Source organism: Schistocerca gregaria, unplaced genomic scaffold (assembly GCF_023897955.1).
Source record: "Schistocerca gregaria isolate iqSchGreg1 unplaced genomic scaffold, iqSchGreg1.2 ptg000716l, whole genome shotgun sequence".
Classification (NCBI taxonomy): domain Eukaryota; kingdom Metazoa; phylum Arthropoda; class Insecta; order Orthoptera; family Acrididae; genus Schistocerca; species Schistocerca gregaria.
Window position 1 is genome coordinate 50,763 of NW_026062094.1, and position 16,407 is coordinate 67,169.

The 16,407-nt window shown below is 49.4% G+C and overlaps 5 protein-coding genes across 6 annotated transcripts; 3 read left to right on the top strand and 2 right to left on the bottom strand.

Moving 5' to 3' along the window:
• Positions 1–1,350: 1,350 nt before the first annotated feature.
• On the bottom strand, positions 1,351–2,644 carry LOC126320363 (mitochondrial basic amino acids transporter-like). Its single transcript, XM_049993797.1, has 3 exons — positions 2,570–2,644; positions 2,369–2,466; positions 1,351–2,289 (listed from the first exon to the last, which is right to left on the bottom strand). Exons 1-3 carry the CDS (start codon positions 2,631–2,633, stop codon positions 1,561–1,563), a joined length of 891 nt encoding a protein of 296 aa, XP_049849754.1. The 5' UTR covers positions 2,634–2,644; the 3' UTR covers positions 1,351–1,560.
• Positions 2,645–3,555: 911 nt separating this feature from the next.
• LOC126320364 (uncharacterized) lies at positions 3,556–4,919 on the top strand. The gene is made up of 5 exons (XM_049993798.1): positions 3,556–3,657; positions 3,753–3,804; positions 3,945–4,021; positions 4,082–4,150; positions 4,269–4,919. The coding sequence occupies exons 1-5, from the start codon at positions 3,556–3,558 to the stop codon at positions 4,434–4,436; spliced, it is 468 nt and encodes a 155-aa protein (XP_049849755.1). The 3' UTR covers positions 4,437–4,919.
• Positions 4,920–5,497: 578 nt separating this feature from the next.
• Positions 5,498–8,053, top strand: LOC126320354 (uncharacterized). Its single transcript, XM_049993780.1, is given in 3 exon segments — positions 5,498–6,863; positions 6,865–7,409; positions 7,808–8,053. Coding segments are annotated over 3 exon segments (2,157 nt in total).
• Positions 8,054–8,754: 701 nt separating this feature from the next.
• Positions 8,755–10,721, top strand: LOC126320369 (threonylcarbamoyl-AMP synthase-like). 2 transcript variants are annotated; one of them, XR_007558085.1, is made up of 4 exons: positions 8,782–9,033; positions 9,108–9,520; positions 9,597–10,607; positions 10,679–10,721. XR_007558085.1 is itself a non-coding variant. In XM_049993804.1 (3 exons), the coding sequence occupies exons 1-3, from the start codon at positions 8,848–8,850 to the stop codon at positions 10,090–10,092; spliced, it is 1,095 nt and encodes a 364-aa protein (XP_049849761.1). In that variant the 5' UTR covers positions 8,755–8,847; the 3' UTR covers positions 10,093–10,721. The 2 variants fall into 2 exon arrangements, 1 of the variants encoding a protein (XP_049849761.1); XM_049993804.1 differs by having other exon boundaries at positions 8,755–9,033; positions 9,597–10,721.
• A 570-nt stretch (positions 10,722–11,291) lies between these two features.
• On the bottom strand, positions 11,292–16,359 carry LOC126320368 (high affinity cGMP-specific 3',5'-cyclic phosphodiesterase 9A-like). Its single transcript, XM_049993803.1, has 5 exons — positions 16,103–16,359; positions 15,789–16,018; positions 15,602–15,701; positions 13,620–15,452; positions 11,292–13,510 (listed from the first exon to the last, which is right to left on the bottom strand). The coding sequence occupies exons 4-5, from the start codon at positions 13,636–13,638 to the stop codon at positions 11,391–11,393; spliced, it is 2,139 nt and encodes a 712-aa protein (XP_049849760.1). The 5' UTR covers positions 13,639–15,452; positions 15,602–15,701; positions 15,789–16,018; positions 16,103–16,359; the 3' UTR covers positions 11,292–11,390.
• Between the last annotated feature and the right edge of the window lie 48 nt (positions 16,360–16,407).

Here is a 16,407-nt window from a genome sequence, read left to right on the forward strand (position 1 = left end):
GACTCGTTGCTCCTCCATCGTCAATCGAGTCCTGACCCCCTTTATACGCTCTCCAAGGCTCTAAAAAAACGCGTGAGCTTTCGTACTTCGGCCGCGCGCCTCCAAACCCCCTACCTTTTCTGCTCCGTCGCCATCGCCCCCTAATAAGTCCTCCAGCCTGTCTGCTTGTTTCAAACGTCAAACTCCGCCACCGAGACGTCAAAGCACGCGCAACCGAGCAGCAACGAACCGTTTTCCAGAAAAACAACACTCTCTAAACCGCATAGCTCACCCTTGATTTTTATGGACAAAACGTTAACGACCTATCAAGCACCGAACTAACTTCGCGCTAAAAACAACCTCCTCATCGAACTCAGAAATCAAATTTTCATCTGTATCACGAAGCCTCTCTGCCAGTATTTTGTCGTAAATCTTTTTCAGCATCCGCTTCTTTGCCTCCATGAACGCTTTGACTGCTTAGCAGGAATAACTCCGAATAATTCGTCGCGAAAGCAGAAAAAAAATCGTAGCAAAATGGGTACATTTCACAATTCGCAACCGACTGCGAACAAATTCGTGGCTGTCGCCAACCAGAACAGAAGGCCTCGCTCTGCACGATCACCATCAAATACCGAATGCTGTGAAGGCACCCAAGGCACCCTCCTTGGAACGCGGGACCGGCACTGTCGAGAAACTGGCCCCTAGGACCTCTTTCAAATAAATCGAGACGCGTCACACAACACTTTTTTGAATCCGCATGCATTAGCAATCCTAATCGTCGGAATTGTGCACTCTTTCTATAAGTCATGATGGGGTGGACCGGTTTCCAGTGTGTAACGGCCGCCCTAAATACGCTGGTGTCTGCTCATAACGATGGCGATCGAACGCAATCTAACGTTCGCGCTTTTTTCCTTGATATCCTTCTGTTTGAGCGTCAAGCACCCGCTCAAAGACGCCTCGCATCGACAGCGAACTGCCGCCAGAACCGAATGAAGTTAGAGCTTTGCGCCTCCTTATGGACCCAATTGGACGAAAAATGCAAAAAATATGAAGCTTCCAGGTGCTAAAAAATTTTTGTGCAAATGTGGCAAGCCTGCAAAAAAGCCCGTGCATGTTTGAGCCCAGAGCTTGCTTGCTGTCGACTGTGCGCAGCAGTTCTCAAGCAAAGCCCATTTCTAAAACACCCCCTTTCTTGGGGTTTACCATTCTATGAAATGACACCCGTTTATCCCCGGCACATACCGGAAAAGTATGGCCAAAAGCAGCCTGTTGACATTTCCGCAAGGTCTTTCGACTGATCTCGGCAACCAAAATACCTCCAGGAGCCCCCTCTCTTAAATTTAGCTTTATAAAAAAATTCCTATATCGAAATCTTGTAACAAATATTTATAATATACATGAGATGATTATGACACAACTCCAAGTAATGAAGTGCACTCTTTTTAGCTATGACATCCAAAAAATGCTGCAGATCGCACAACAGGTAAACCCGAATCGTAGACTTCAAGGCGCTTGTATTCTTTTTTTTTCGATGTATTTGCTTTTGCAGCAACGATATTCGCCCAGAGAACACTTTTTCGGCTATATTTTTACAGAGTTGAGTAGATTCTGTTCAAAAGCGTTCCACATATGTACAGCGGATTCATATACACTGAACCGAACTGAAGAAACAATAAAAGCTCTTACTAGAGAAATTTGAATTCCGTAGTAAAATCCAGCAACTCCAAACTTACTGAGTCGTTCTCTCGACAAAGCCAGGGCTGACACTTTATTTGACACCTGGCTCTTCTCTAAGCTTTGGGATTGCTTCAAGTTTTTAATGACGTCTAAAGGATAGCTGACTGCCCATCCCAGCATGCCTGAAATGCCCCCAGACAAGAGGATGGCGCATTGGGCATTGAATATGTTACCCAGCTGGCTCATCAAAGATGCCTTGGAAAGCTCGTACACCCCGAAGTAGGTGGTAGAAAACATCATTTCCCTAATAGTGTTTATAGTGTAGCCTGTATAAAGTGCGCTCATGCCATGTTGTTTAGATATCTTTATGAGTGCGTCCAGGCTGCCATTATATATTTTTCCAGACGAATGCTGCATCTTCACTTTCAAGAATTCTGAGGGTGTTGAGACGAGAGAGGTGACGAAACCCACGCCACATCCCATTACGAAATATTGAAGTTTGCTGGATGCCACGTAGTTAGACATGCGATCTGACATGAGCTTCTTGAAATTGCCATAAAGACCAAAGGCTAGTGAATTCAATAGAGTCAGATTGACCATAGGAGGTATCAGACCTCGGAATAGTCCTCGTACCTTATAAGCCCAATTATGGTTTTAGTTCAAAAAGCAAAGAGACATATTACATTTAAATAAAGCTACAATCAAGGCATACATTAGCTTCTCGAAATATTGCATATCCACATCCTAATATACTACGGTAGACGCCAGGCTCACCTTGCAGCCTCAGTTTGATGACATCCAAGGGGTGCCCTGTTAAACGTGTACGACAACAATAGGAATGTTTAGGGATGTTTGTGAGGTAGGCAGGAAGAAATGTCAAAGCTGCTTGCCTCAGAGGTTACGGATTACGTACCAACAACAGTGCCAATTACCCCTGTAAGTGCTCCCGCAGAGACGTCTTTCATAAACTCGCACATGTAGGCTGCAAGTTCTGGAATAAGTTTGACTAAAATTTTCGTTCAAACATTTATATGACAAATTTTTGTATATGGGAGGGGGTTTTACTACCGTTTTAGACCAGTCGGAAGTGTGACGTCGAGTACTGCATTCGATAATTTCGTAGGTACTTCCAGAAATTGTGAGTGCGGCTCATAGGAGCGTTTTTGCAATTGGCCGAAGACTGTAAATAGAGACTACTTTTAGATAAAAGCACCCCTCTCGTGGCGTGTTTTTTTTGCTCGCGCGAAAATCTGACAGACGACGTGCGCGATATTTTGATATTTTGTCTTACGGAAAACGTTGACTAGTATACGCTCTTCGTTTGTGGGAGAACATGATAGACCCAACTTCAAAATCTCGTAATTGGAACTTGCTTCACACAAATTGTTTCTTGCAATGATATAACCGTTGGCAAATGAATTTAAACGGCTCAATTCGATGACCGCGCTGACGTGCTAAGGATTTCGACACCCAACGTTTTGCGTGCCATCGCGTCGGTTTCGTGTTTTTTTTGTGTTTCGATTGACTGTTGACGCACACATGAGCAGCCTTAGATGCGCCTCGTCGATGCGGGCGCTAGCACTACTTGTGCAAGAGGAGAGACTGGCTAAAAGTTTGCTCGCTACGAACCTTGCACAATCCACGTGTGTCCATAAAGATCAGGTCTCGCCCACATAAACAACCCACGCATCGGCCTGGCTTGTTAAAACGACGGCAAGGGTGCTTGATTGATGCGCGCCGATGGACAGCGACGATGTTAAGTAGGACCGACTTCTGCTGTTCAACCTTCTTCTTTCGAATTCCGTAACACGGCTGAATCCTCTCATTGGCATCGAAAGGCGTTGGATTCCGCGCCGATTGGTGAGTGAAAATCAGCTGTCTGTGGCATTGAAAGCAAGAATGAAGATCATCGAAAAAATTTTTTTTGGGATGACACGCACGTTGGGCAATTTCTCACATCTGCTTATTCTCCCTAAACACCAGAGTAAGCATATGACGGCGGTACGCGAATTTTTCCATGAAGCCTCTTCCTCGAGGGCAACCCATAGTTCTCCTTGCGTGGACCGACGCGCTAACTGTTGCTTGTGTATTTCTAGGAAGAAAAGTCCAACGGTCTCGTCCAATGGGGAGATGAAGAGTTTGATGATGGTAAGGCGCGGACAAGGTGCCGTACATGTGAGAGAATCGCCTGCGTGAAGTCTCATTAGACGGGCTTTGGTTTTACGTGTCTATTGCGGGCAAGATGCCTTAGCATTATTTCTTGCTAATATTTTTTTTTTGGTGTTTAGATGCGCCGGACCACCAGAAACCTGGGACGCGAGTTGAAACAGAAATAAGGACCAATCAGCAGGGCCAACGAATGAAAGTACGATGTGTCATCCCGCGAGTTGACTTGGCAGGCCTTTCTTTCTGACACTTATCTAAGGTTATAAGGACGATCAAAACCGTAAAAGTCACGAATCGAGTCAACCGAATCGTTGAAGAAAGAAGGAAGGTACTAGATCGCGCATGCCGAAAAGCGGGATGCAAAAAAGTGCAACTCCTGCCTAGATTTTTGTGTATCGGTCGTTGGATTTGTCTCTCTGACTGTTCGTCTCAATTTGTGTTTTCAGCGGTGGGTCAAATTTGGCAGCAGCAGTAAAATGGACGGTGCCCATCCAGAAAGAAAACACCGAATTCATGTGGGAGAAGGCGAACAGGAAGGCTCACAAGAATTTAGAGGAGCAAATCAAGAAAGAGATGAACGAGTGCGTTGTCCGATCGTCCAAGCCGACTACTAATTGGTCGTCCATTCGAAAGGGCAAAGAAAGCGGCATGTCTCAGGATGGGCTCGTGATGCGCGCGCCCGGCGGCGTGAAAATGAACGCGCCCCACATTCCGTTGTAACCGTCGACAGGATGACCCCATTTCCATTCGCGTGTCGAACTTGAGCGAGGACGTGACGGACATAGAGCTCAAGGAGCTCTTCTCCCCGATACGGAACGGTGAACCGAGTGTACTTGGCTACGGACAAGACAAGCGACAAGGACGTCAAGACCAACAAGGCTTTTGCGTTCATTTCTTACGCAAACCGAGAACACGCGGAAGAGGCGATCAAGGGATTGCAGGGATATGGACTGCACCACCTAATTTTGCAGTTGGAATGGTCCAGAGGCAGCAGCAGGCCGTGAAAGTGAAAACCGTGTGAGAAGAGCGGTCAGGGCTGTTCGGCGCTACTTCAGGCCATACACGCGTGTATACATCCATATTTTCTTTAAATTTCAGCACTCTTTCCTGCGCACATTTTTTTCTGCCCGCGATAGGGCCCCTCCTGGCGGGCTTTCGTATGAGGGGCGGGGGGCGAGACGTTCGTTTTTTCGCGTTGTCGCGTCCTTTGGGCGGGGCCGATCGGGTAATATTTTGAAAGTGCCGTATTTTCTGCACGCCCCCGTCGCATTCGCCCGGCCGCGGTCTGGGCTCGCGGCTGGGTCTTGTGTGCGCGGGCCTTTCGACGGCGGACGGGCGCCGTCGGTCGCGACGCGGGGCGACCTGCGGGCTTTGCAACTTTCTCCACACAATTTTTTAAACTTGGGCAATTTTTTCAAATAGACTCTGACTGTCTAGCGATTGAAACGCGCGACGCGCAGCGGATAGAAGTGGCGTTTAGTCCCGCTGAAAGACTCAGTTGCAGTCGAGATAGGCCGGTTTGCTCAGGATGCACAAGGAAGCCTTTCAGAATTTCTGACAACACGTTCTAAAGCAGTTTGCGCTGCGACACCTTGTATTGACTCAACCTTCCCCCGTGCCCTCTAACGCCTGCAGCATTTGAAGCCAAAGAAAGCTGAGGGTTCTATGTCGGAAGATGGCGCGCTTGAGCTCACGGCCGTACCGAGAGTTACGCTCTGAAAGAGCGAGCGAACCTGCAACGTTTGGTGGATCTGTGTTGCGAAGCGAGCTGATGAGGCCCGAGGGTTGCGGAGTCCTGGAAACAGAGAAAGACGAAGGGCCTTCTGGTGATGCGATGTCAAGTTTGCAAGAGGGTCGATCTTCGCCGAATGCGACATTTGTAGCTCATTCGAAAGCGATCGACCTAGATCAAAGCTGCTGGCATGGTACGTTAAAAACTGAGCACATTCAACATTCCGCTCCGCATTCTTCCAAACGTGAGCCCATCGTCCTGCGTCTGCCAAAACAGCCCCCTCCTCTCAATTTCGTCGCGGGTTTGTCCTCGGGTCAGACGGCTCCTTCCAAGCCTGCCCAGGGGGTGCGCCCGGTGCCGGTCCGTGCCGGCAGGTCCTCTGAAGAGCAGGAGCGTTCACATGGGGCGGCAACGACGGACCGCGCGCTCTGCCAGGCGTCGTTGTCTGCTGCGTCCGATCGTCCGACAGAGAGCGACCGACCCGCTCGCGCGGCTGCCTCCGGGTTGCGGTCGTCCGCGCGCGGAGCCGACGTCACAAGGCGCCGCTCCGCCAGGTCGGCCAAGGACGCCGCTCGCGCCAGGAGGTCCGTCTCTCCTCTTTTTTCTGATTCGGACAGAAGCAGAAAGCGACATCGCGACGACCGCCCGGTTTCCGGTTCCGGCGCCGATCGCTCGCCCCGCCGCGCCCGACACCGCGAGCCGCTCCCCTCGCTCCCCGACACGGCCCGAGATCCCGCGCCGCCCGCCCTGCCTCCCGACGGCCGCGACCACACGCTCTGCGCGCCGAAGGACCCGCCCCCGGTTCAATTCAACCAGTACGGGATCCGAAGCGTGCACAACTTCAAAATCATCAAGAGCATCTCCGAAGGGGCCTACGGCGTCGTTTACAAGGCCAGAGACATGCAGACCGACGAGATCGTCGCTTTGAAATACGTCAAAATCGACCCCGCTAAGTTGCCCGAAGTCGGCTTTCCCATATCCAGCATCCGCGAAATCCGCGCCCTCTCTCAGTTCAGCCACCCGCGCATCATCCGTCTCCGAGAAGTCGTCGCCAACACCAGCGGGACCAAGTTCTACCTCGTCTTGGACTACGTCGACTACGACCTGAACCAGCTCCTCACCCGAATCCGCCCCAAGTTCTCGCTTGCGGGCATCAAATCGCTCGTGTTTCAGCTTCTCGAGGCCGTTCGTTACCTGCACCTCTCCTCCGTCACTCACCGCGACATCAAGTCCTCCAACATCCTGATAAGCCAGTTCGGCCAGCTCTACCTCGCCGACTTCGGGCCTGACCAAGGAGTACTTCACCAAGAGCGGCGTGCCCCTCACGCCCAACGTCGTCACCATCGGCTACCGCGCCCCGGAGCTCGTCTTCGGCGCCAAGGACTACACGCCCTCCATAGATATCTGGAGCGTCGGCTGCATCATGGCCGAGATGATCCTCGGCAGACCGCTCATCGACGTCAAGACCGAAATCGACCAACTCACCAGGATGACCGAAATTTTCGGCACGCCCAATTCTCAGAACTACGGCAAAGGGGTCAGCGGCCTGCGAATCCTGCAACGTCTCAACTTGAAGCCGCAGCCCCACAACAACCTGCGCTCCATCTTTCCAGACCTCGACGCGCAGGGCTTCGACCTCCTCTCTCGGATGCTGTGCTACAACCCGTCCCAACGGATCACGTCCGAAGAAGCGCTCAACACAACGCGAGACAGATGTGGTTCAAGGTTCAACCCTACCCCGACCCGCCCCAACTCACCAACTTCGAGTGCTCCTCTCCCCGCAGCCGCGTCTCCCCGCAGCTTTCCCCCCCTACCCCCCTCGCTGCGGCCAAGCCCGCCCGCGCCCCCGAGCCCCGCGGCGGCGGGACGGCGAGCGCGCTCGCGCCAAGGCGCCGAAGGACCGCCCCCTCAGGCGCCCGCCCAACCGCGCAAGCACGACTCCGACCCGGACCGCCGCCCAGACCCCCCCGAACCCAGCCGCCAACCCAGCCGCGGCCACCGCTCTCGCGGGCGCAGCCGCGAACCCCACGACCGCGGACGCAGTCGAGAACGCGACCGCGACAAGCGCAGTCGGGAACGCGGCCGCGAACGCAACAAGCGCAGTCGAGAACACAACCTATACAAACACGACCCCACACACGACTACGACCACAAACACGGCCCCACACACGACTACGACCACAAACACGGCCCCACACACGACTACGACCACAAACACGACCCCACACACGATTACGACCACTGGCGTCACAGAGACCCAGCTACGACCGACACCTCCACGACCACCCCACCTCCACCAAACACCTCAAACGACTCGATCCGCACAAATCCGACATCCACGACCGCCCAACCAGCTCCAGCCACCCATCGCCCAACCACCGCAACCCCTCTCTCTGGCACCGATCCGACCGCAACGACAAAACCAACCCGGACACCCGCACTCACCAAAAGGCATTCAAGAGAACCACCGCACCACCGCCGCTCCGACCGCACCGCTGACTCTCCCCCCTCTCCTCAGCCGAGCAATTTTTTCCGGCCTCCCCCGTCCCCTCCAGCAGAGCACACCCTACTCACACTCTCTTTTTTTCCCCCCCCTCCCCTCTCGCACTTTCCCTCTACCAAACCCTCGGCCCTTCGCTCTCTCTGAAAACACCACTTTGTACATAAACCCCTCGCACACCCACTCACTCACGTCCTCCTCTTCGCCGCGCGTTTCGCTCGGGGCAGGCGCGCGCTCTCCCCGTCGACCTTCCCCCCCTCCCTCGACGCGCCAACGACCTCTTCTCTCCCTCTACAACCCCTCCCTCAACCCCAATGCACCTCGGGACCAGCGCCTCACCCCCCCCCCCAATACGCGCCACTCGGCCTCCAGAGCCCCTCAGTCCTCCCTTTTTCTTTTCTTTTTCTTTTCTTTTTTCTTTTTTTTTCTCACCGCGTCCACGCACGCTCTCTAGGCCCCCACTAACAACGACTCTCCCCCGACGTGCGTCCCCCCCCCCTCCGCACCGCTTGCGCGCGTCGCGAGGCGCACTCCACCGCCACCTCCTCAATCGAACTCGTCACGCTCGGTCAAAATATAATTTTCCTTCTTTTTTCCCATGGCAGCACCTCTTGTTCGCTTTTTTTTCTTTTTCTTTTTTTTTTTTTGTCGCGGATTTCTTCGAGACTCAGCATGTTTTTCCTAGCCAAAAGATTCAGTTCGCGCAACCCCGCCCCTCTTCCGCCGCCCCCGCACTCCCCCCGCACTCCCGGACTCGCATCCAACCCACTCGCACTCCCTGTGACGAACGGACATGGACGACTGCAAGACCCGCGTTATCCACCTGCAAACCGACCAGTCCACCCTCTTCACCCCCATCCGAGACGAACAACTGCAGTACGCGGCCGACATCATCAGGTCCGGAGACGTCGTCGCATTTCCCACCGAAACCGTTTACGGACTCGGCGCGAACGCGCTCGATCAAGACGCCTCCTTGAAAGTATGCCAGCCACCTCCAGCCGACTCCTCACCTTTGATATACGCACCCTAGTAACAAAACAATTCCTTTTTTAGATCTTCAAAGTCAAAAACCGTCCCAGCGACAACCCCCTCATCGTTCACATTTCCAGCATGAACATGCTGGGTCTTCTTGCCTCTTCGGTCCCGGACGCGGCCAGAATATTGATAGAACGATTCTGGCCCGGCCCGCTGACCATCCTGTTCACCAAAACCCCGCAGGTTCCAGACGCCGTCACCGCCGGACAACCGACCGTCGCGGTCCGAATGCCCTCTCACCCCATCGCCAGGCGGCTTATCTACCTGTCCAATACGCCCATCGCCGCTCCCAGCGCAAACATCAGCGGCCGTCCAAGCCCCACGACGGCGAGAGACGTCCTGGATGACCTAAACGGCCGCATCAAATGTCTGATCGACGGCGGTCCCTGCACCTTCGGACTAGAGTCAACCGTCGTCGACGTGAATCAAAAGTACGTTCTGCACGCACCCCCCCCCTCCCAATAACTACCGCCTCTCGCCAAACGCACCCTAACCCACTCTCCAAAGCCCACCCGCTATCTTGAGGCCCGGAGCCGTCACCCTTGAAAAGATAAGAGAAGCCCTCCACGACGTTCGGGATCTGAGCCTCTGTCGGCCATCAGAACCCGATGAACACTTTAAGCCTCCAACCCCTGGTCTCAAGTACCGGCACTATTCGCCAACCGCCAAGGTCGTCCTCTATGAAGGCAGTTCCCATTCAATCCAAAAGAGACTAGTCCACGACGTCCAAACACTGCTAAACTCCGGGAAAAAAGTCGGGCTTGTCAATACGCGAGGCAAGTCAATCGCAATTCCCGAAGACCTAGCATCCAAAATTCAAATCGTTGCTCTGGGCAACAAAGCCAACCTAACACCGATCGCCCAGCACTTGTTCACCACGTTCAGAGAACTAGACCGTCTGAACGTCGACACAATACTGATCATGAGCGTTCCCACACAAAAAGAAGGACTAGCTATCATGAACCGCATCCGAAAGGCCGCATCCGAAGTGATCCGCGCTTGAAAACACCCCCAAAACACGCGCCGCTCCCTGCTCAAATCACTCGCCGCACGACCTGTCAAAAACTCAACTCCGCCTTCTCTATTCATCGTGTACGCGCGTACGTACCACGTCGCCACGCACGCGCATGCACCTCTATGTCTTCCCTTGCGGGCAGGACAAAGGCACAGACTCCCCAAACCGCGCTACCTCCGAACTCTGCTCGCCAACAAAACCCTCTCTGCGCGCCTCTCAACCCGCGCCCTTGCCGAGTCTCAGCGTGCTGCCCCTCCGGCCGCCGGCCTCACTACCCACCTCTTCCCGTCTTCTCACTTGGGCTACTTCGGCGGCAACCCCTGCATGCACGGCCTGCACGACCCACGCCTCCACCGCCACAGCAAAAAAACCCCCCGCTCACAATTTCTTCATGCCCGCGCAACTTTTTTTTTTCGCCAACTTTATCACCTCAAATTTTAGCTGAACAAATCCATTTCACCCACCATCGTTCTCTTGCCTACAAATGATCTACGTTTGCGGAAGTGAGTAACCTTCTCTCTGTAATGCGCCGCCACTCCAAAAAAACCATACTAACTCTCAGCACACCCTCAAGAGTGCGGAACCGATACCGATATCAAACCCCGAGAACCTGTAAGGTATGTGTCACACACACTTTCACGTGCATGAGACCGCTCAGGCACGCAAAATGCCCACCCCTGACACGCGTCCTCCACCACTATACCAAGATGCTCCCAATGCGGCTATCGTATTCTATATAAAAAAAGAACCACTCGGTGTACGCGGCCCCGTCGGAACTTCTCGGCTGTCGGCGAAATAGCGTCGAGAGTTTCACTCTTCTTACCCGCTTTTGACTCTCATTTCGTCGAACCAGCTGAGGCGAATGAAATCACTTTCTAATCAATCCCCCCTCGAAAAACTCCCATCTCAGTGACCCAGTATGAAGCCCGGTAAATACGCACTGCTAGACAACCTTCTCAGCTCCCATCAGCTGTTGGCTACGCGCAGCACATTACAAGATGCAAAAACCCCAGAAGTCCTCAGAGTGTCCTTAGAACCCATCCGCAAACTCAGTATACCAAAAAAATAAACAGCACCAATTTAACTCTCTTTCCTTCTGCTGCCTTAAAATGCGCAGCTTCGCAAATTTGTCAAACTCCTGTCTAAACAGCGAAAAAAATGTCTTGACAGGACTGACAGAAAAATTCAAATAAGATAAAAAGGTCTGTTTTCTCGGTTACTAAAAAACGGCGACAAATTCTACAAAAAGTAATTTTTTCTCGTATTAAAGGAATAATGCTAAACGATCAGGCCGCTAGTACTTGCTTCAGTTTGTCCTTGTCCGCCATTATATCACGTTTGTGCCTCTTTAGTGCGACGGGTGTATTAGTTGCCCGCATGGCCAATGTGGACGACAAACTGCTCCCCTTGGCTTTGGCCTGTTTTCTCTCCCAGATACTCTTGTTGCTAAGCTTTTTCACTTCGTTGGGATCGTTGGCAAAAAAGGCCTTCAGATGTTTGTGCCAATTTTTTTTGTGTGTGTTCATAGTCTCGCAGCACTCCTCCAACTCGGGCAAGACAAACGCAAGTTGTGTATACAGCGGTAGGCATAGCTTTTCGATGAAATTAACCTGCTCTTGAGCAATAATGATCTTATCTCGGTCCATAAAAGGTGTGACAGGCAAGTTCAATAATCGTTCTTTGTCGCTTTGAGCGATAAACTCTGCGATGACCAACTTCGCCCATTGCTTAGAAACCTTATCTTGCCGAACTTCATTTGATAGATCTGCACATTTTATTAAGCTGAGCATCAGTAGTTTTCGGTCCTCATCTGACATGTAATATCCTGTTCCCAATTTGAAATGTTTGGCCAACACTTTCTTCTTTTCGGTGAGTGTCTTCAGAATGATGCCGTGAACCGCCAAATCGGTCGCTAGAATCAAGTCTCGTAAATAAATATAAATCTGATCCTCTTGTTCTTGATTCAAATTCACGAAAATATCGGTCTCCGGCTCAGCCAAGAGTGACATACATGTCAAATAGTGGTGATTTTCTAGAACCGACTTTTTGTGCATATGATAAATCCGGGTCTGAGCCTTACGCTGGAAGTCGTTATTCAGACCAGGATGGTCGCAGTCATGTGACAAAGAACCTACCAGCAGCGCTAGCTCTTCCAACGGGCCCAGAATCTTTTCTGCCTTGCATGTTTTTATAAAATAATACATTGTCTGCGTCACATTGAATGCATGATAAAAGTTGTGAAATGGAACAAACCGGTATTTCCTAGCAACCATCACTAAAAATCGATACAAAGTTGCCTCCGGAATATTGAAGGTCTGGATCAGACCTAAATCGTAAAACATGTTCATAAGATACAAATAGGCCTCATGTTCATTGTTGCTTTCTTTAATAGGAAAGACGTTGAACTCTAATGTCTTCAACGAATTCTTGACCATCTCTGGAATGCTACCACAGTTCAGGTTAGGTAATAAAATTTCGCTATAGAGCACCGGCCTATTAGGTGCTATAGAAAAGCTCTGATGTTTCGATCCAGCAGTTACTTCAAAAATTGGGCTGAAAGGCGATTCTAACATCTTCTTCAATATTTTCTGTTCAGGCGAATCGTCCTTAAAAAGAATTGGCATTTCGATATTCAGACCATTATCATTCCCTGCCCTAATGGCTAAATGTATACTCATCTTAACCTCATTTATACTCATCCTTAGAGATTTTAGCTCCTCCTTGATAGCTGCTCGTGCTTCTCTCTGTTCTATCTCACTTTGGTATTTCACCGGTGTGGATATCTGCCCTCTCACCGGCTCCGCCAGATTTCGAGCAGCAGTTCTATAAACCGCAGAGCAGCCGCCAGACTCCCCTGGCATTCTTCCAAACACAACACTCTCTGAATGTTGGCGTGAAATGGCAGGTCGACCATGGCCATCCTGGTTTCCCACCGCAGCCGACACTGAATCACCTCTTGGTGTGCTGGTGCCCCCCTTTCCAAGCATGAAGGGGGGCTTCGCCGGGGGTTTCGGCGGCTCGATTCTTGGCTCCATCGTATACCTATGCCTGGTAGCACTGCCCTGCTCCCCCTTACGTCCCACATTACTGCTCATAAAAGATAGACGATGCTTCCTACGTGAAGAGTCAACAGGCGAATCACCTCGAGCGACATTTTGCGAACTTTTTGACGAATTACTTTCCTTTGGCTCGACATCTGATAAATTTCTTGGTTCACCAATATTCTCTTGTCCTGCTGGTACTGATAAACCCTTCAATTCATCTTCTCTTTTATGCGATTTTTCTTGGTCCCGGGCCTCTATACGCAATGTTACATCGGAGGCTCCATTGAGTACATCCACGCGCCAGAGACCATTTTCTAGCTTTTCTTGAAGTATTATCTGGTCCCCAGATTTTAGAGACCACGCTTAAGATCAAAACGTCAATCTCTATACACAAACATTCAGCACAGCTTAGCAATACGCTCTAATGCGCGCTTCCATAACAATATAGCGCACGCAACTCGGCCTACGTACTGCCTTCGTTCGCTTCCATCAAACAAGGTACTTCGAGACAACCTATTTTTCTATCGAACAACCACTACATATGAGAAACTGTAAGAGTAAAATGCATTGTAATAAGTGGCCGTTTATAAAGCTTAATTATAGCAATTCAATTTTTTTCTTGCAGTATTTTGTGTTGTTTACATTCCCTCTTCATTTATAATTTTCCCACGTGTGAAAAACTGTATTATTGACATCTTGCGAGCTTATCGGCACTCCCCTTCATCACTGCAGTTATTTCAGTTCGGTTCATGGTATTTCTCCTACAACAGCGCAGACAAAATTTTCTAAAAACACAAATTTTGAAAAATACAGAAATGCGATAATGTTCATGACTCCGGCCGATTTCCTGGCTGTTCCTATACAAACTGTGACTACATATCACATAAAGGAACATGCTAGGCTCGAATATTACATCTGAGATACGGTAGTAAAAGTTCAAGGCCCGTGCACTTTTGATTTTATATATAAAGCTGCGCAAATGCAGACTCCAAAAGCTTGTCACTGCGTGCCGACACGCACCGAAACAGGATCGAACGACTTGTGAAGTGCATAAGCGAAATTGGATTTGTGATTTACGGGAATCAAGGTGATGTTCGAAAGCGCCAGTCACCGATTTCTCTTTAGAGAGGGGTACAGCGTTTTCTGAGAATTGAAAGCCAACAATAGGTGACATGAAGGAGACGAACCTGTCTTAGTAAGCAGTAATGTTTTTATATGAGCAGTAAAGCGTTGTATATATTGAATATGACGCGAAAAAAGAGTGACAGTTACCGTTCAAGGGATGTTGTCAACGCTCGTATGTATTTCACATACTGTATTCACTCTAGATCACGATGCGTATGTACTGCTTAAAATGAGTAAAAGAAGTTTCAAAAATCCGAATTTAGAAATCAAACTTGCTCGATACAGATTTAGCCTATACAAATATGAAACCGCTTATTACAGCGAAAGAGTTTGCCTTTCCAATAGTCTATTCTTGTGGAGATTACCAAGACAAGGTGTGTATCTAGAAAATTGACCTAGCGCTATTTTCTTCGCGACCGTTCTAATTTCAGAATTGACATTTCACCTCAAGTCTCTGGGTCACGTGATCATTATATTCTCAAGACGAATAAAGAATGACTACCTCGTTCTTTTACAGCCGATGGCTTTTCGACTTTTTACTTGATACGCAAATTTTCAGTCTTCTTTAGATTTGGATCCAGAATTCGAGTCCAGGATGGCGGAATCTCTATTTCGATCGTTCTTAGGAGACAATTTTTGGTTTTTGCATTTATCGCAAAAAAATTGGGCGTTATAACCTGCTGGAACCATACCCTTTTCCACCTTACAGCTTTCACAAAGTCTAGGAACCATCGTCACACCATTTCCAGTAACGTAGTTTATAAATTTGGTTATCCAGCTTTCTTTCGTTGGCTCCGAATCATTATGACCTTGATGTCCATCCTTGACGGATAATGGAACGAATGCAGGATACTGATATTCCTTATCCTCACTATCAGTTTTCGCGATATTTTTAGTCAATGTGATATTATTTTGCGATCTTGGTGTACCATTCACCTTTGGTTCTATGCTAGAATTAAGCGGCGATCTAACTACCTGGTCATACTCTGCTGCGTTAGGTACAAGCTGATTGACTGCCATCTTTGCTCCCGGTCTGTGTTGGACCGGTATTCTGGGCGAGTACATCATAGGCGACCCTTTTATTCCAGGCTTATAAGGGGTGCCCGCTCCTATAAATTCAGGAGAATATAGTACCCCAACTACGTCATTATAAGGCGCTTTTTTTTTGAATTGATTTATCTATAGGACCCCCAGCAAAAAAAAAGTGAGCATGTATAAGCGCGTGGTATATATGTAATGTATATACATATATATGCATACGTGTTTAAAAGCAAGAGCAGGTTTTTTGGAGTCTCTTTACAGACTTTTTTTGACACTTATTCACGGACCTTTTCGAATCTGTTCGCTTGTAACTCCAACGCCCATGCTCTGTTGCTCTCTATTAGAGAACCGTATACAAATCCCAACACCTTAAGTAACAAAAATCCTCTATCATTATGGAGGTTTTCAGGTCAGTTGTCCTCTCGGTTGCTCTATATGGGCCCACATCCTCTTTCTACACATGCATTTACATACACAGTAGGGATCAACACAAACACTGTAAGAGTCCAGGTCTTATGCCATACTCCAGAATACTCTGTTATGCAAAAGAATTTGTAATATACAGCATAGAGTATAAAGATGGCTGTAAATATATATATTAGACGGATTGAATTTCGCCTCCAACTCAAGCTATAAAGCAAAATACGCTGTTCTGCATCTGTGATCTGCTCGTTCAGTTTCTTGAGCTCCTCGGCAAAATTTTCCTAGAGAACGGTCATAATCGGAGGCATATTAGTGCATTTTCCTTGTCTAGAAAGCCTGGCTGGCCAAGTCCCCTCGATCCGTACACGACGAGTAAAAATACTTGCAATATTGCCCATTGTGCACTTTAATCCGCAATAGACTCTCCCTGGTAAGGCCTATCTATTGTGAAGAATAATGACTCTACCAGATAGCAGAAGAACGGCGTATGAAATCAAACGACTACCCTCTCTTCTTGATTTAACCCTTTGTTACACACTATGAACTGTAGACCTTTTTCTCATTTTAAACGTGAAATTCAATCTGTTCCATTTCAACCCATTTCAAAGCATTTTTTGTGCTTCTCTCGTGGTCTGTTTAAACCGCTTTTTTGCGTTTCTTTTACGCGTGT

What these genes read in the sequence shown, in the direction of transcription:
- LOC126320363 (XM_049993797.1), bottom strand. Translation starts at nt 2,633, where the DNA reads ATGTGCGAGTTTATGAAAGACGTCTCTGCGGGAGCACTTACAGGGGTA. An exon ending in GGTAATTGGCACTGTTGTTG is followed by an intron (nt 2,467 to 2,569) that starts GTACGTAATCCG and finishes CACGTTTAACAG; the next exon opens with GGCACCCCTTGGATGTCATC. An exon ending in CAATATTTCGAGAAGCTAAT is followed by an intron (nt 2,290 to 2,368) that starts GTATGCCTTGAT and finishes TGGGCTTATAAG; the next exon opens with GTACGAGGACTATTCCGAGG.
- LOC126320364 (XM_049993798.1), top strand. Translation starts at nt 3,556, where the DNA reads ATGAAGATCATCGAAAAAATTTTTTTTGGGATGACACGCACGTTGGGC. An exon ending in AGAGTAAGCATATGACGGCG is followed by an intron (nt 3,658 to 3,752) that starts GTACGCGAATTT and finishes GTGTATTTCTAG; the next exon opens with GAAGAAAAGTCCAACGGTCT. An exon ending in TCGTTGAAGAAAGAAGGAAG is followed by an intron (nt 4,151 to 4,268) that starts GTACTAGATCGC and finishes TTGTGTTTTCAG; the next exon opens with CGGTGGGTCAAATTTGGCAG.
- LOC126320369 (XM_049993804.1), top strand. Translation starts at nt 8,848, where the DNA reads ATGGACGACTGCAAGACCCGCGTTATCCACCTGCAAACCGACCAGTCC. An exon ending in ATCAAGACGCCTCCTTGAAA is followed by an intron (nt 9,034 to 9,107) that starts GTATGCCAGCCA and finishes TTCCTTTTTTAG; the next exon opens with ATCTTCAAAGTCAAAAACCG. An exon ending in GTCGTCGACGTGAATCAAAA is followed by an intron (nt 9,521 to 9,596) that starts GTACGTTCTGCA and finishes CACTCTCCAAAG; the next exon opens with CCCACCCGCTATCTTGAGGC.